The sequence below is a fragment of the Culex pipiens genome, chromosome 3, assembly GCF_016801865.2.
Source record: "Culex pipiens pallens isolate TS chromosome 3, TS_CPP_V2, whole genome shotgun sequence".
Lineage (NCBI taxonomy): Eukaryota > Metazoa > Arthropoda > Insecta > Diptera > Culicidae > Culex > Culex pipiens.
This window is the reverse complement of record NC_068939.1, coordinates 22839328-22858638: the sequence shown is the minus strand read 5'-3', so window position 1 is coordinate 22858638 and position 19311 is coordinate 22839328. Positions and strand designations below refer to the sequence as shown.

The 19311-nt window shown below is 34.1% G+C and overlaps 1 protein-coding gene across 1 annotated transcript; it reads right to left on the bottom strand.

Moving 5' to 3' along the window:
• Positions 1 to 5155: 5155 nt before the first annotated feature.
• Positions 5156 to 19311, bottom strand: LOC120418912 (TBC1 domain family member 9). The gene is made up of 10 exons (XM_039581440.2): positions 19093 to 19311; positions 18808 to 18983; positions 11837 to 12815; positions 11673 to 11778; positions 9664 to 10332; positions 9446 to 9601; positions 9229 to 9392; positions 8176 to 9173; positions 5920 to 6011; positions 5156 to 5858 (listed from the first exon to the last, which is right to left on the bottom strand). Exons 1-10 carry the CDS (start codon positions 19134 to 19136, stop codon positions 5589 to 5591), a joined length of 3654 nt encoding a protein of 1217 aa, XP_039437374.1. The 5' UTR covers positions 19137 to 19311; the 3' UTR covers positions 5156 to 5588.

Sequence of the window (19311 nt, the reverse complement as noted above, 5' to 3'; positions counted from 1 at the left end):
TGATTTGTTTTTTTTTTGCGATTTTAAAACAGCCATTATGATAGATATCAAGCAAAACAAGGTAAAAGGGCCAAAGTCGAAAATGTAAACAAACCACATTTTCTCTGCAAACGGTGCTTAGTGTCTTAATCGAGCGAGTTGGGCGCTATAACCACGGCAAATAGTGTCCAGGGCATTCGTGGAAATACAATGTCCCATCCCAGAGGCTCCCGGAGTACCAAACCTTCTTAGCATGGTGCTCACAACGAATACAACCAAAAAATCTCGGAGCGTATGGTGGTGTGTCCCCACGCTTCTTCCTCCCCTGTCGATTCAGAATTGTGTTGTTGTTCGAACACTCAGTGCTCAAACTCAACCCAATTACGAGTTATCTCTGCGATACGGCTTTACGCAGTAGGCCTGGCCAATTTAACGCTTGTGATGTTTCAATGCATTCTAATGCAATGGCGCACTACAAATGTTAATAAATGACAAGAAGAGTGCTAGGCGTCATCTAACCTAAGGCACTCTCCAGGATCCCTTCGAAAGATTGGCTGCGCTAGGGTCTGATTAGATTAGATTAGAAACGGTGCTTAGTGTCTTAATCTATCGCAACATCGAGAAAAGTATTGAAAGCTCGATTTTTGTATGAAAAAAAAAAAATATTTCCCAAAAGGCCAATGTCAATGATACCTTGTTTGTTTTTAAAATCCTGATAGACCCTTTACTGCTAAGGTCTGGGTTGTTTTGTTTTGGATTCGTGTTCGTCCCAGGGACAAATACGATGTTGTTTGCAAACAAAAACGAAACCAACATTGGACCTTTTGCTTCGAAACCGCAATTTTAGCAGAAAATTTGAAATATCGGGCATTTCTGGCCAATTGGGTCCTTAAATGAAGCTTAGATTGCTGATAATATTATATTGTTGTTTACATCGATAAAGCTTATTAGAATTATTATTAAAAGTAATTTTATATCTGATAAAAAATTAACTCAGAAAGTGAAAAATTCCCAAATATTAAAAATAAAAAAATGAAATTCTGAAAATTTCTAAATTTTAAATAATTTTATAATTGTAAAGTAATAATTCTAGAGTACTTTTTCAAAAGGTCCTATGTGAAAAAACCTCAATCTAAGAAATTTGATGGCAAAGTTCTGGGGAACATTTTTAAATCCTATTTGAATACGGTTGGGTATTTTTCGATTCTGAAAACGCCCAAATGGGACTAGAGTGATGCTATTCAAGTGGTTCAAGTGATGCTGTTCAAGTGATCTCGGGATTATATGAAAGTCAACATTACACGTAATTCTGAACCAATTTGTTTCATACAACCTGTGAGTGCACATAGGACATGTTCATAGAACAAAATTTGCACATTCGACTGAACCCATTGGGTTATTGTTGGGGCCAAATCACCCAACTGAGCAGTTCTCTCAGATTTCGGTCATTCCTTTTTTTGTATTTTTTAATCCGACTGAAACTTTTTTGGTGCCTTCGGTATGCCCAAAGAAAACATTTTGCATCATTAGTTTGTCCATTTAATTTTCCATAAAAATTTGGCAGCTGGCCATACAAAAATGATGTATGAAAATTCAAAAATCTGTATCTTTTGAAGGAATTTTTTGATCGATTTGGTGTCTTCGGCAAAGTTGTAGCTATGGATATGGACTACACTGGAAAAAAATGATACACGGTTAAAAAATTTTGGTGATTTTTTATTTAACTTTTTGTCACTAAAACTTGATTTGCAAAAAAACACTATGTTTTTTTTTATTTTTTTATGTGTTTTAGAGGACATCAAATGCCAACTATTCAGAAATTTCCAGGTTTTGCAAAAAATCTTTGAGCGAGTTATGAATTTTTGAAAAAAATACTGATTTTTTTCGAAAAATCGAAAAATTGGTCGCAAAAATTTTTCAACTTCATTTTTCGATATAAAATCAAATTTGCAATCCAAACATTCAACTTTACGTCCTTTTAAAATGTTAGTCTTGGTTTAAAAATTTTGAAAATATTTTTTTCTAAAAGATAGGAAAATTTCACGAATGTTTCATATTTTAACATTGAAATCGGACCATTAGTTACTGAGATACCTATCGACATTAGAAAATGGTGTGTTGTTTGAGTGGGAAAGAAAACATCAATTTTCCTGTTTTTAAACCTTTGCATTGCAATATCTCAGCAACTAAAGGTCGTATCAGTTCAAAAATGCAAAACATAGAGAATTTTCTCAGCTTTTCAAAAATATTTTTTTTTAAAGTGGGCAAATATGTGCACTAATTAAAAAAAATTAAAAACTACGACTATTTTCAAAAAAATCACCTAAAATGGATTTAACTTAAAAACGGTGCGCTTTATCAAAATTTCACTGAAGTACTTTTTGATTGCAAATTTGATTTTACATCGAAAAACTAACTTAATCCACCTATGTGGTTGGTGCCTTCCTCACTCTTTTCCAACAATGGGTGATATGTAATATGATGGGTTTGGACACAAATTTGATCCAAAAAAACACACACATCACTCAAGGGCTCATAAGTGGCATTATAAGTGGTCAGAACTCGAGACAGGGTTGCCAGATCTTTAATGTTTTGGACTCGTTGGAAAGGTTCGATTACCTAACCAACGATGTGTCGGATGATGGATCCGGACATTGTTTACATACATTTAAATGAGATCCGGCTACAAAAAAAGTACATAAATATCACTTAAGTGGTTATAACTCGAGACAGGGTTGCCAGATCTTCAAAGTTGTGGACTCATTGGAAACGTCTTTCAATTACCTAAATAACGATTTATAACATGATGATGTTTGGTTCAGTTTACTGCCATTTATTCATGTATGTATGTATGTATGATCCCCATACCCGCAGGCAACTTGGTCCTGGAACACATGTGAGCGCTAGGTGAACAATTCGATCATCTTTTACTCCGTAATCTGTACACCCACGTGCATAAGTTTTTTTGCACGAATTTTAATGCTACAAATTCCGGCGCATAGATCAAAATGGTTTCCCTCTTCCCTCCCCAAGCGCCGGAAATTTGTAGCGGGTGTAGGGACACTTTGCATAGACGCCCTTGTCCCCATCACGTCACTGAGGGTATGGAGCGACGAGAAATTAATAAGCATGTCCCCTCAGTCGAACCTTCATTAGAGAAGCAGGCAATCCACAACTCACAGCGAACGACCAAGGGAACGCCCTACCGCGTATATAGTAAGGTTGGCGTGGTTGTCTTCAATGAATTGTCAATATGTGTGTGTAAATGAACGTGTTTTCTGTATTAAAAAGGAAAGGTCTCACCAAGCAACAGAGTCTTCGTAACCAGATGAGCTTCGTAATTTGTATCTTGACGGATTCATTCTTGAGTTCGGCCTCTCGGTTTCTAGGTAATTTCCAACCGTTTCTTCGAGATGATCTTCAGCTCAAGAGGTTTCGCACATTGGCCAGCTCCCGCAAGACCTCTTTAGGTCAGAATTTGATGGCTATCAGCTGCCAGCTCCTCCAACACGTTTGGATTTTTCACTTCCACTTCCGGCGCAGACGAAACAATTCCTTTCATTTTCACCGGGTACGCAGATAGTTTCGGCAAGACTTTCGTGTATTCACAAACTGTTCAAAATATATTTAAAGAAAACTTTACATTTGCTTCAAACTTTGAAAAAAATTAAAATTCCATTGAAATGTCAGGAGTAAAAAATTTGCGTCCGACCCGCCGCGCAGCCTACTTCGATCCTATCAGTTTACTGCCATTTATTCATCTTCCGAAAATATGCGAAAACACATTTTTATACATAACTTTTGAACTACTTATCGAAACTTCAAACAATTCAATAGCACCGTATGGGACCCTAAACCAAGTTGAATGCAACTGGTTTGGTCAAAATCGGTTCAGCCAGTGCTGAGAAAACTGCGTGACATTATTGGTCACATACACACACACATACACACACACATACCCACACACATACACACTCACACATACACACACACATACACACAGACATTTGTTCAGTTTTCGATTCTGAGTCGATATGTATACATCAAGGTGGGTTTTCGAGCTTTTAATAAAAAGTTCAATTTTAGAGCAGGATTATAGCCTTACCTCAGTGAGGAAGGCAAAATGAAGTTGAAAAATTTTTGCGACCAATTTTTCGATTTTTTGAAAAATTCAGTATTGAGCCTAATAAGCGGTCGTGTTTGAATGATGCTGGATAATCTTGAATTAAAAAATAACCCAAAGTTCTAAAACCCAAACATTCAAAAATTTCTAAATTCAAAAGCTCTAAGATCAACAATTTCAGAATTTTAGAAATTCATCCAAAAATTCTTAGTAAAAAATATGAAATTCTGAAAATTTAAAAAATTTGAAACATTTAAAATTTTAAATTTTCAAACACAAAATTTTACAATTCCAAGCGAATCTAAATATGTAAAATAATAATTTTTACATACAAAAAAAATCCAGAGATTCTACAGTTTTACAGAACTCTAAAATACTAAATTTTTAAATTAAAAATGTCTAAAATTCTTAGATTTCCAGATGCTATTAAAAAAATTAATTCAAAAAATTGTAATTTTTGCAACTAAACAGAAGAGAAAATTTTATATTTTTTAATTATCCTTTCAAAATGTAACAATTGGGGAGCATATAAATATTTAGCAATCAAACAATTCATTGAGTAAAGCCATCAGCCATATTCAAAAATATCAACCCACGAGAACAATCAAACTGAAGTCACTCACAATTCTTTATTTTAAAATGTAAATAATATAACAATAGTTACTATTGTAATTATTCAAGAAAGTGAAATCTCGATTAGTAAAATACCAGAGTAAAAAATAAAGGTAATTTCGGATTGTCCTATAAGTAAGTAAATCTTTCCCAGTTCCTGAGGGGAACACCCTTGAAGAGTATCGGGGCCGGCATTTACAAAGCGGATTCAGGGTCGCCTCCCTAAGGTGTCGTGATAAGGTCCAGTTTGTGACGATACACTACCTTCCCTTTACTAAGCAATCGATTCCAGAAGGGAAAAGATCACCAGTTGTGTTGGTCCGAGCCGGGATGTGAACCCCGATCTACCGCTTACGAGGCGGAAGCGTTACCTCTGGGCTACGTGGCTCGGTCAAGTCAAGTCAAGGATTGTCCTATAGCATTCAATAAATCAACTCTTAGTTAGGATAAAAATATTCCATTATATTAATAATAATCATCATCCGATAACAATAATCTGTCATAATGGCCTAATAGAGATTACACAATATTATCCGTGTTGTTAGGTAAATATGCTGTTTGTGAAAGAAGGTACATTTAATGCACTAAAACTTTGTCAATTTAATGCCACACGTGGACGAAGCTGCTGCTTATTTTGTTTGCTTTGTAATAGTTTCCTAAAAATGTGATTTTGTTCGTACTTTTTTTTTGTCGTCTTTTGTCACAAGAGCACTTTGCAGAGCAGGTTCCAACCCGGGAGAGAGGACTCTGTCCGTATTTTCTTCCACTCTTGGGATTGTCGGCCCTTTCTATTTCGAAGCAGAAGCACGTAAGCTTTATGTTTTGCACAATAAAAACAAAAACAGCCTGACTTTTTTACGTATCGTGTTTGCCCTTAAGCTTTGCACTTTCGTCGGTTCTTCTGGAGCATTTCGATGCGGGACTTGATGGAAAACGGCTGCGTAAAGTGCTCGTCGATGGCACACACCGAGATGGTCGTCGCGACAAACTGGTTCAGCGTGACCTCCCAGAGGCCGCCACCGTCCGCGCTTCTCCGTCCCGCGGAATGTCGCTTCGGGGTGGACGCGGCGGAAGCCGAGCTGCGGTCCAGTGGAACAGCGGGGACGGGGCCGGCACCGCCAGAGGGGTTCCCGTTGGGGTCCGTCTAAAATGGTAGGATTCTGGTTTAGTAACATTCGGATTCAGAGCTGGTAGTTCCGACGAACCTCGTTTGGTATCGAAAACTGGGTGAAGCTCTCGATGCTGTCTTCACTTCGGTTTAGTACGGCGTCTTCTCCCAGAGAAATTAGCGTGTTGTCTAAGGGGGACAAAAGATACTTCAGATATATATTCCTTATTCCGTTAAAAAAAAATCAGACTCTCGGAAATTTTCAAAGGCAGTTAATTACCGAAATTTATAATTCCGGATTTTTTTAATTTTTTTGGACTTAAGAATTCTTTTTTCAAATTCTTAAAAAAAATACTTTGAATTTCATGAAATTAAGAATAATGACTATTTTAGAATTCAAGAATTTAAGATTCTTAAATTAAAGAATTTTTGAAAACTTTAAAATTTTAACATGTTTAGTTTTTTTTAAATAATTTTAGAACTTCAGCTTTATTTTAAAAATACAATGATTTTTGAGTGTTTTAAAAATCGTATCCCTTTTTACAATTTTTAAATTATAAAATGATATAGTTTTAATTATAAAATGATATAATTTTAACATTTCAAAATTTCAGAGCTTATTTTTTTGAAATTTTGGGATTTATGTTAACTTTAGATTTATTTAGAAATTAAGATTCTTTTTAAATTTTATATTTATTAATACACTCAACCCCCGGTGCTTGGTCACGTTTTCGTTTGACACTTTTTTAGTTTGTACCCCGTTGGTTGGTCAAGTCAAACTGTCACTTTTTACATGGCGCTCACGCACACCATCAAAACAAACGTTTGGTAGTGTGTGTGAACTCCGTGTAAAAGGGGTGTCAAACTAAAAAGTGACCCCGTTCGTTTGACAACAGTTGGTTTCAAACCAACGGGATTTGAGTGTACGTTACAAATTATACTTTTTCGAATTACAGAATTTAATAATTTGAGATTTTTCTTAGAACAAAAATTCAGTATTTTATAAATTTAGAATATAAGATTTTCGAGAAATTTAAAAAAATTGAGTTGTGAAATTTGAATGTTTGTATACGTTTTGATGTTTAAGATTTTTTTTAAAAGAAATTTAAAATCATAGAATTCAAATTAAAATTATGAAATTCTAAAAAATCTAGAAACTAGAATTTTTAGAATATCAGAATTTAAGAATTTGAGATTATATTTAAAAAGTTTTTTTCAACATTTTTAGAAATTTCAAATTTAGGAATTGTAAAATTTTATTTTTTAAAAACATTTTGGTATGTTTGAATTTTAGATTTTTTTTTTCATTTGAAATCATGAATTAAAATTATGATTTTTAATTTTGTAATTTTAGAATGATAGAAACTAGATTTTTCAAAATTACAGAATTTAATAATTTGAGATTTTCTTAGAACAAAAAATTAAGTATTTTTGAAAATTTGGAATTTAAAAATTTTCAAAATCGAAACTTGTAGAATTTCAAAATTTTAATTTGTTTATGCATTTAGGTATTTTAGAATTTAAGAATTTTTTTTAATTTAAAATCTTGGAATTAAAATTAGATTTGTTTAATTTTGAAATTTTAGAATGCTAGAAACAGGAATGCAAGATTTTTCTAAGAACAAAAAATCAGAATTTTTAGAAATTTAGAATTTAAGATTTTTTAGAAAGACAGTTGACTTTTTGGCCGTCAATCTTCTCGATATCAATATTGTCTATAAATGTTTCAGTCCCTTCAAGAAGCTTTGATTTTTCGTTCTATAATGTGATACCTCCCGTTCTCGACGGTCCCTTCAATATCGACAGCGAGAGAGTCCACTGTAGTAAATTTGAACATTTCAGAAATGTAAAATTTTAATAAAAATTAGAATTTGTACAATCACACAATTTTGGTATTTCAAAATTTTAGAATGTTGAAATCTTAGAATTATTATTTTTTAGCTTTTGTGATTAATGAAATAAATTTTATTAATTTTATTTTAATTTTTCAAAATTTCAGAATTTAGAAATTTTAGAAATATTTTTTTTAATTTCAGAATGTGTAACAATTTAAGAATAATAGCATTTCAGAAATTGATTTTTTTTTATAATCATAAAATTTTGTTTATTCAGCAAAACAATTTTAGATTGTTGAAAGAATCCGGGATTAAACAGTTGTAGTTTTTTTTTAATTTATGAGTTTTACAAATCTTAGAAATCTAAAAAAAATAAAATTTAGGAAGTTTAAATATATTTTTTTAAATTTTAGTCCGATTAATCAATTTTAAATATAAAGAAATCATTTTTTTTTTAGAAATTTCATATTTGTTTAGATTTCCTAAATGCTAAAATTCCCCCGGTTCCCGCCACTTACAAGCCTGCTGCACCTCGGCGTCCGGCACCCGCTTGGCCCGGTTCAGAATCTCCAGCAGCGTGGTCCACAGCGCGATAAAGTTTCGCTGGGCCATGTTCGGAATGGTTTTGTTGGTAAAGTTCGAGTCCGGCTCGTCCAGGAATATCCGCAGGCTGCTAATGCTGCGCGTTTCGTTCCCCCCATAACCGGCAACGCGTCGTCCGTTGGTGGTCGTGCTGCTGCTGGCGTCCTCGAAGCTGATCCGGTTGAAGCCCAGATCGCTGATGTCCGACCGCGAGCCGAACGATTCGGCCTCGCCCGCTGGGTTGCCGCCCGCCGAAGTGGACGCCAGCGGGACGGGCAGGTCAACGTAGAAAATGGAGGACGTTTCGGCGTTGGTGGATGACTCGTCGATGGACAGGTTGGGCGTTCCGGCGTTAAAGTGGGACAGCGAGAGGTTCTCCACGTCGGACGCTTCCAGACTGATGTCGATTGGCGATGGCAAGGATTTGATGGTTTCGATGGGGTTGTCGCTGAAGAAGCTTTCCGCTTCGGTGGCGACTTCCGTGTCCGAGTCCTTCGACTCGGTCATGCTGCTGCTGTTTTCGATCTCCTGCGCGGACAGCAGCGGTGGCAGGTGCAGAATGTAGAGTAGCTTCAGCTTCTCGGTTGCCCGCTTCGAGCAGATGATCCCTAGTGCGAAGATGAGCTGCTTGAACTCGAGATATCCGCAGACCTGTTTGTCCATCAGCCGGAACAGCTTCTCGGCTACGTCAATGTTCTGCACGTGTCCCCACGGGGTCAGCTCGATGAACAGCTTCCGGAAGGTGTCGAAATCTACCCGGAAGCAGTCGTACCGGTTGTCCCGGCAGCGCTTCTTCGTGTCCTGAAGCAGGGCCGCGTCGTACACCTGCTCGGTACCGCCGGCCACGCTCGTCTGCCGGCTGCAGTTCTTGAGCGTAATCTTCTCGTCCTTGGTGTAGCACAGCAGCATCCGGAGCTCGTCGGCGTCAAAGTAACTACAACGGGAATGCCAAATTAATAACGGACAGGTAGCCGAGAACCTAAACCTACCCATTGTCCTTGTAGTTCCTGACGAAGCTCGTCTCCAGGTCCTTCTCCAGCTGGTGGATCGTCAACCGCCGGTGCTTGTTTCGCAGCTCCTCGATCCGCTGGGATGTGATTTGCTTGCCAAAGTTGCGATACGCGTCGTAGATCAGCGTTTGTACCGATTGACTCTGCAAACATGATTATTAATTAAGACGATTAAGAATCTTCACGAACAACTTACCCTCAACTGACTCCGCTCCTTGTCCATGTTTTTGATCTGTTGAACTTCGTCGTTGTAAATGCCCATCAGGTAGTTCGACAGCAACTGCATCGCCTCACCATCGTCTTTACAATTGAGGAGCTTTTCCTGGTTCCACTCCAGGATCTTCAGCGCAATCTGCAAGTGTGTTACAAATTGGTTGAGACCCTTGGCCAACTCAAATCATCAAAAGCACTTACAATGAATATCACTTTGGCCCCGTCGGTAAGAAAGCAATCGATGATGTGCAGCGCACTCTCGTACGGCATCACGCTCAGAAAGATGGTCAAGAACCAGGACAGCGATATCATCCGGATCATGCCCAAATCGCCCAGCTTGACGTGCAGACTCGGCAGATGCGTCCCAATCAGCTCGTCCAACAACCCCTGATCGATCTGTGCCCCGACGACCTTGTCATTGTAATAGTCCGGCAGCAGCGACTCGCACAGACAGCACAGGATCCAGAAGGCGTCCTCCTCGTCACAGTAGATCAGAAATACCGACGAAACGATGTTCATCGCCTGGCAGTAACCAATCTCCGGATTACGCACCGCGTACGCCTGCAGAACCCGCCGCAGCGCCATGATGCCGATGTTGGTCTGGAAGGCCGGATGTTCCGGCAGCGATCGGTGCAGGTCGCGCTCAATCTCCTCGAACGTGGACGAGTGCTGACCCGCGGACTGCGCGACCAACTCCTTGTACAGCCCCGGATGCATCAGCTTCATGTTGATCGCGCCCGAGTAGATCTTCCACAGCTCGCTGCGCAGCGCGTCCGGAATGCCGTCGATGACCAGGTTGATCGTCTCCGTCGTGCGGAACATCGAAATGCCCCGGCCGTAGATCGAGAAGTGTTCCTCCCATTTCTTGAGCTGCAAGAGTAAACAGATTTTTTAATTTGTTTTAATTTGTACATTTTATAATTAGATTTAAAATTTTAAATCTTTAAATCTTAAAAACTTTTTTTTAACCCTCTCCCGCCCATGGTTACTCCAGAGCACCAAAATTTTGAACTCAAATATCTCGGATCTGACACAACTTTTCATGGTGCTTCAAGTTGCAGGTGTTCATGTAGAATGTATACTAACATCTCCCTAAATTTCATCAAATTTGGTTAAGCACAAGCAAAGTTACAGTGTGAAATGTAAACAAAAATGGGCCAATTTTAGGGAAATAAATAAGACCTGTTTTCGAAAGCCCGTAAAAGTTATCAAACACAAAATTTTATGAAACAAAACTATAATTTTCTAAATTTGGATTTTTTCTAATTCTATTTTTTTAAAGATATATTTATATTTTCAATATTTAAAACTCTTTTTTTTTTATTCTATAATCTTCTAAAATTTATTTTTTTCTAATAATTTTTTTATGTATTTTATTCTAAAAAAGGACGTTGCAGATATTTTTAAAAGTTTATGTCCCTCGACTGTGATCAAAGTCAGGAAGCTTCTTATTTTGTTTTTTTAAATATTTTTATTTATGTTTCCAATTTTAGATATTGCACATTTTTAAAATATTGAAATTTATTTTTTTAATGTGTTTTTTTTTTGAATCATTGTCTTTTATAATCTTTTGATTTTAAAATTTTATAGATTCATTTTTTTTAATTACAAATAATAAAATTATCAGGATTTAAATATTTCAATCTTTAACTTTTTAATCAAATTTTATTTTAAATTTGTATGTTCTTAAATGTTAAGGCTTAAGGCGGTTTTTTTTATAGATTTTTTAATCTTTGACTTTTGAAATCATTTAATTTTTAAATTCTTTAATTGAAATCATTCTAATTCTGAATTTTAATTTTTTAATAATTTTATGTAAACAAAATTTTAAGGTTTTTTTTTTGTTTCGGTTGTAAAATTTTTAAATCTAAACATTTTTTATAATCTAATTTTTTTAACTTTTAAATTTTTATTGTTTTTTTATTTTGTAATTTTTAATTATTGACTTTTCAAATCTCTTCATAAATTTGAATTTAATTTGATTTTTTATTTCATAAATTTTAAATCATTCTTTATTTCCTAAAAAAAGCGAAACCCATCTATACTTTTTATAATTTTATTTATTTTTTTATTTTTATAGTTTTAAACTTTTAGATTTTGATCTTCTTTTATTCAAGTATTTGACTTTTAAAATCTTGAAAAATTTATTTTCTTTAGATTTTTAGTTTTTTTTATTTTAAATATATAAATTAAACACGTTCGTAGCTTACCTTCTCCGCCTGCAGGTCGTCAAACGCCTTGTTGTCCGGGTCCTTGAACAGGTGCATCAGCGGTTCCTGTTTCGTCCAGTCGATGTCCTCGCTGTACCTGGGTGGACTACAACAAGAACCAGGTTCAATCTACCCCAAAAAAGCGAACCTCAAGAGTTACTTACGTCACCGTCTTGGACAGCAGATCCGAGATCCGACCGATCAGAAAGTCCCGATCCAGAATGTGCGAAAACAGGAAAATGTTGGCATCCGAGGTCGTCACGATGATCCGATTGCTGAACCGATCGTGCGGGTCTTCCTTCTTCTCAACGCTCATAATCTTGTTCAACGGAATGACCAGCCCAACCAGTCCGTACACATCACTCTTGAAGCACATGTAGCTCTGGGACAGATAAATCATCCCGTTCACGTGCTTCTTCGTGTACGGCGTCCAAAGCGCCGCCGTAATCTTCCCGTCCAGCATCTCCGCCAGCGGAAGCCGGAAGTGCGCCCGGTACTCGTCGCTCAACTGCCGCGTCGTCAAATCCCGCAACAGCACCGTCTTTTGGCCCACATTCTTCTCCATCTTGCGACCCACCACCGGATCATGGTCCACGATCGGCCGGTCCGGATCCTGAATCAGCTTCTGCATCGTAATCTTCGACATCTGCTCGATCAGGTTGTACGCCTCCGACGGCGAGTACAAAAACGCAAACGTGTACTCCTTCATCTGCGTCGTCTTGATCGTGATCATATTCCCAGACTTTTTTATATCCGTCAACTCATTGTACCGGAACCGCAGCTTGCTCTCCGCCCCAAACAGGTACGAGTAAAAGCACAAATGGTTCAGCGACAGATACAGCTGACCCTGCCGGGGAACCTTCTTGATGTAACTGCACGAGTAGTGACTGACGAGCTTTTCGTCCTCGGGCATTTTGAACTTTTCGCGGAACTTGCTCACCATCACGTGGAAACTGGTCGGGTCGACCATGGACGATTCCTCGGTGGTACGCGAACTGTGCGCCAGCAGTGATTGGATCTTGCAAATGGTGAAGTTTGTGATTTCCTCCTCCGTTTCCATCTCGTTGATCACGCGGAACAGATTCTTCGAGAGCCACTCCCAGTCCTTGAGAATTGCTTCCAGCGTGATGTCGGCGGCGATTTCTGGAGAATAAAAATAACGGATCGATAAAAAACACTTTAAAACATACTTCCAGAGTTAACTTAAAGTATTATTTGGTATTTTTTTTAATGTTAGCAGGGTTGTTACGGAAAAGTCGAGAAAAAATCCGCGCCGACCCCAAAACCCAATCCGCGCGAAATCCGCGCCATATAAAAAAAAATCGCGACAAACAAAGAAGAGAGTAACACTAGGAGTAACATAATGAATGAAATTTTAAACGAAAAAAGAATAATACAGAAGGCATTTTGATCAGTACCGTTGATCAGTTGTGGATTCATATCCCATCTGTACCAAATAAAACCATTTTTGCCATTTCTGAAACAATATTAGCATTTTTTGCAACACTGTTAATTTCGTGGTGTCCCGCCCGTGTGGATCAATCGGACCGCGCACTGGACTCCAATCCAGAGGTCGCCGGTTCGAATCCCGCGGCGGGCGCTCTAAAATTCTTTGTGTAAATATGGGTATTCGGCGCCGTCGCTCCGTGCCATACTTTCATACACTTAGGAGCCCAGGGCGGCGAAGTCCTTGTAGATAAAAAGGAAGACACTAGTGGTTGGTACTAGCAATGGTGGCCGACAGCTATAAAGTCAACTTCGTTTCGTTAATTTCGTTGCTTTAAAAAAAAATCCAGAAAAAAAATTTAATTCGAAAATTCAAAAAAATTTAAACTAAAAAATAAATCACCAAATTATAAAATCTACGGATTTATTACTTGATAATTCTCGCCAAAACTTAACTCTGGAAAATCGAAACACGAAATTTCTATTAATTTCTTCTCTAAACTGCCGTTCTACGCATAATTGTCCCATGTTCAAAAAAGTGCAACTGAGAAAAACCCGCTTGAAATTTTTCTACCGATTTCTGTATTTCTACGCTTAATTGTCCCGTGGGTTCATATTCGCCCTATGTGTCCTTAATCGCCCCAGTTAGCAGTTTATCACCCTTAATTGTGATTCTGTTGCTATACAACAGATAAACAAGACATAATGGTTAGTAAAACTAATGATTTCGTGTAAGAAAATACTTGGTGGGACAATTAAGCGTAGAAGATTAACGATGGGACAAACAGACTTGGTGTTGTTTTCAATGAGTTTCCGAACAAAGTACCAGATTTTATGTGTTTTTCTTAAAGTGCACATCAAACTAAACTTAAAAATGTCATAAAGTCAAAATCGTCCAAAACTGACATGGGACAATTATGCGTAGAACGGCAGTAAATGTCTCTAAACAAAAATAGGACTCCAAAAATGATCCGAACTAAAAAAACGGCATTTTTTTTAATAATTTAATAATTGATTAATTTATTAATTTATTAATTTAATAATTTAATAATTTAATAATTTAATAATTTAATAATTTAATAATTTAATAATTTAATAATTTAATAATTTAATAATTTAATAATTTAATAATTTAATAATTTAATAATTTAATAATTTAATAATTTGATAATTTAATAATTTAATAATTTAATAATTTAATAATTTAATGATTTAATAATTTAATAATTAAATAATTTAATAATTAAATAATTAAATAATTTAATAATTTAATAATTTAATAATTTAATAATTTATTAATTTAATAATTTAATAATTTAATAATTTAATAATTTAATAATTTAATAATTTAATAATTTAATAATTTAATAATTTAATAATTTAATAATTTAATAATTTAATAATTTAATAATTTAATAATTTAATAATTTAATAATTAATAATTTAATAATTTAATAATTTAATAATTTAATAATTTAATAATTTAATAATTTAATAATTTAATAATTTAATAATTTAATAATTTAATAATTTAATAATTTAATAATTTAATAATTTAATAATTTAATAATTTAATAATTTAATAATTTAATAATTTAATAATTTAATAATTTAATAATTTAATAATTTAATAATTTAATAATTTAATAATTTAATAATTTAATAATTTAATAATTTAATAATTTAATAATTTAATAATTTAATAATTTAATAATTTAATAATTTAATAATTTAATAATTTAATAATTTAATAATTTAATAATTTAATAATTTAATAATTTGATAATTTAATAATTTAATAATTTAATAATTTAATAATTTAATAATTTAATAATTTAATAATTTAATAATTTAATAATTTAATAATTTAATAATTTAATAATTTAATAATTTAATAATTTAATAATTTAATAATATAATAATTTAATAATTTAATAATTTAATAATTTAATAATTTAATAATTTAATAATTTAATAATTTAATAATTTAATAATTTAATAATTTAATAATTTAATAATTTAATAATTTAATAATTTAATAATTTAATAATTTAATAATTTAATAATTTAATAATTTAATAATTTAATAATTTAATAATTTAATAATTTAATAATTTAATAATTTAATAATTTAATAATTTAATAATTTGGAAACTTAAGAACTTTCTTAAAAAAATAAAAATAAACAAAAAATCAATTGCAATATTTTTCAATTTAATAATTCGTACTTTTTCACGTTTTTGAGTCTGTAAGTTTTGACAATTTCAAATTATGAATTCTGTTTCTTTTTTATTCCAAATTGTTGAATTCCAGATTTCTTATTTTTCAATTTAAACATTATATTTCGCTTTTAGACGGAGATTCAGAGTTCAGAATCAGAGTGGCAACAGATTTTTTAATTTTTTCAATAAACCAAAAATTTAAAAATTTAAATTTTTATATTGAAAAATCATAAAAAATCTAAAAAGTTTCATAGCTTCAATTTTTTAAAATTCTGTCATTTTTTGAATTTAGTTTAATTTGATTTTAATAAAATTGGTATTCATTTGAATTGTTAAGCAGATGTTTTAAAAATAATGAGTTGTAATGTTATGTTAAATTAATATAACAAATCTCAATACATCAAAAAAATCGCTCCTTGAAGATTATTTCAAAGTTTCGTATGAAAAAAAAAAGCAATCAATAATTTTTAGAAGAAAATTTTCTTCATTAACAACTTCTTAGAAATTGATGTTTTCGCACTCAACGAAAAAGATTGAATTTATTTAATTACTAATAATATTTTCCTTTGTAATTTGAAAGAAATTCTATCGTTCTCAATTATTTTGTTAATCAAAATTGCTATCCGCGCGAAATCCGCGCCTGAGCACCAGATCCGCGCGATACGCGCCATCCGCGCGATCCGCGCCGTAACAACCCTGATGTTAGTCATGATTAAGGCTGCCAATTCTGGCTGAGCACAAATACGTACACTAAGCCAGCCTTGGTCTAAAAAATGCTTAGGAATCATTTTGTTAAATTTTAGAATTAGGGAAGTATAGAAAGATAAAATTGTGATGTTTTCACTAATGACTTAGAGATTAATGCTATCAGAAATTCAAACATGTTTTTTAGATTCGTATTTCAGATATCCTAGATTTTTTAGTTGTATAATTTTTATTTTTTATTTATTGATTTATTTGAAATTATATTTGTTTGAATTTTTTAACTGTATCATTATTTATTTTCAAAAATATTTTTTTTGATTTTTTGGTCTTAAAATATACGAATTTTTGAACTCAATATTTTTTTAAATTTAAGTTTTACTGATCTGAAGAAATTTTTCATTTTTTATTGTTTTTTTTCTATTTGAGTTCTAGATTTTTTTGATTTTGACTTTTGTATTTCTAGAGTAAATTTTCAAAACAACGTATGAGTGATGGGTTTCCTATGCAGATAGGACCTTTTGAAAATTTAATTCAAATTTTAAAATTTCAGATTAACTTTTTTTATTCAAATTTCTCAATTTAAAATTTAAAATGTTATTTGAATTTCTTGATTTCTGTATCAAAATTTAAACGTTTTTGATTGTTTTTTTTCTGTCAATCATTATAATGATAATTATTAAACTTTTGTTTCTGGGTTACTTCATTTCAAGCAAAAACAAAATCAGTATGGAGATCGGAGGGGACGCGGTCAAAAAAAATTGCGCATGCTTTTCGTGATCCCGTGACTACTTCTGAAAAACAAGAATTCTTATATTTAAAAAATTCTTGTAATTCTTAAATTTTTGAAATGCCTTTTTTGCCTTTTTTACTATTTTAGTTTGAAATAAAACTAACAAAAATCAGTAGCAATAGCAATAGCAATAGTAGCAATAATAATATCTAAATTTTAATGTTCTAAACATTCGAAATTTTGCATTTTTTAAATTTGTAGTGTCTGAATTTTAGAATTTTTATATTTTTTGACCCTTTTTAATTTAAGATTTTTGAATATTTTAAATAATTTTTTTTTTAATTTTAAATTAGAAATTTTTAGAATTTTTGGATTTTTAGTTCTTGGATTCTTTGAATTTATAAATTTTTGATTTATATTTTATTTTTCAATTTTTAAATTGAATTTTAAAAATGTCGGAATTTCTAAATTTCTGTTTGAATTTTTCAAAGTTTTTGATTTTTTTTTTATGTTTTTGCCACACAAATTAATGATAATTGTTGGGCTTTCCCTCTAGTTTACTTCATTTCGAGCAATAGACAAAATCAGTCCTTTTAATATTAAAATTCGGCATTTTGAGATTCGGAATTGTAAGGAATTTAGAAATTTAAAACCGAGACCCGTGGTGTACGGGAAAGCGTGGTTACCTCCCACTCAGTCGGCCTGGGTTCGATCCCAGAAGGTCCCGGTGGCAAATTTTGAGACGAGATTTGTCCAATCACGCCTTCCGTCGGAGTCGGTAGCTCAGTCCAGGCTTAGGGGTCGTCTCCCTGGGTCCTGCCTTGGTGGAGTCGCTGATAGGCAGTTGGACTAATAATTCAAAGGTTTTCAGTTCGAATCCCGGGGTGGATGGATGCTGGGGTGTAAAAAGAGGTTTGCCTCAACAATCAAGCCTTCGGACACCTAGTTTCGAGTAGGAATCTCGCAATCGAGAACGCCAATGCAATGCTGTACAGCGAATAATTTATTGTATTTATCAGAAATAAAAAAAAAATATTGATACGTTTGTAATTTCTGTCGCTTTTCAGCTGCGTCTTTTAATGACCCTTTGCTTAACCGTTTCTTGGGCGTTTTTTATATGGAGTTTTGTGTTCTTTCCGAGCTCCGTATCAGCCTGAACGAAAAACATCACTCTAAGTGTATTGGATTAGCATCGCCTATAAAAATGCATTTTTATCATTCTAGGTATCATTTCAGAAGTTTCTGTTTGTTTTCCCAAGACCTGCCGTTCTACGCATAATTGTCCCATGTCATTGGACGATTCTGACATCTTAGAATTTTTATGTTTTTGTAATCTGGCACATTGCTAAAAAAAATTGTTAAAACAAGCACAGGTATGTTTGTCCCATCTGGAAACTTTTCATATATAGTTATTTTGCAGTTTTTTTAACCATTTCAAAATTGCGTCTTCAAATTCTACGTACAAAATTGTTTCTTTGTTTTTATGAATGGTTATTAGATTTTTAAAAATCTTGAATCGGAAATACTGTTCTTAAGTAAATTGTATAAGTTTGCTTTCTCAAATGTTTATTGATCAATCTAACTCAAAATGAACCAAGGCAACTTCCAGAGTTTAATTAAATAAACCTTATTGTGACTTTAATTAAATATCACCTCGCATAATAATCATTCATCATTCAGCAAACGAGCAGCACAAGAATACAGATTCAAGAACAAACACGAACAATCACCAGTCAATACACAGGAATCATCAGCAGCCCAGTACAAACAAAACCAAAACTAGTGATGTAAGGCCAGAACAGAACAGAAGCGATTGCGACTTGATGGTGATTCACTTGCGCTGTTGTACGCCTGGGTGAAATGCTTATCTGCTTGGCTGAGAGGCTATACTTTTATCAAGAGACTTTCTTACAATAAATACACAAATAAAACGGACAAGTGTTGGAACCTTTCGAAGTCCGAAATGACCCAGCTGGTGCTAATTTGCACACTAATTGACCTAGTTTTAAAAGTTAATTTAAATTTCACTCACCGTAGTACAACCCGGTCGAGGGCTGCAGGTGCAGTATCCGGTAGGGCGAAGGCTTCGTGTCCAGTACGTTGTCCAGCGTGCCGACCAGCATCGACGAGAACCCGCGCTGGCCGCCGTGGCCCTTCCGCCGCTGCAGCATAAAGTAGTTGGACGTGGTCAGGGTGCTCTCGCTGAGCCTGAGGCAAGGGGATGAAAGATTTGAAACGGAAATAAAAATCAATCACAACATCTAATCTTGTTTTGGTCCGTCTCCGTTTGTTCCGGAATGCGGGGGACGATACTTACCACAATGCAAACGGCATTGCGCACTCGCGCGGGGGGATCCACATGGTGAGGTGGGCGAGCTACCGCTGTGGGCCGGGACCACGAATCGTTTTTAGCCGGATTTCAGCAGAGAAACTGTGCACAATTTAGATTTTTCACACTAAATTTTTTGGAGGTCCAAGCATCGAACAAGAGAAAACATTTTTGTTGTTTTTTTTTCTCTTCTGAACTGAACTCGAT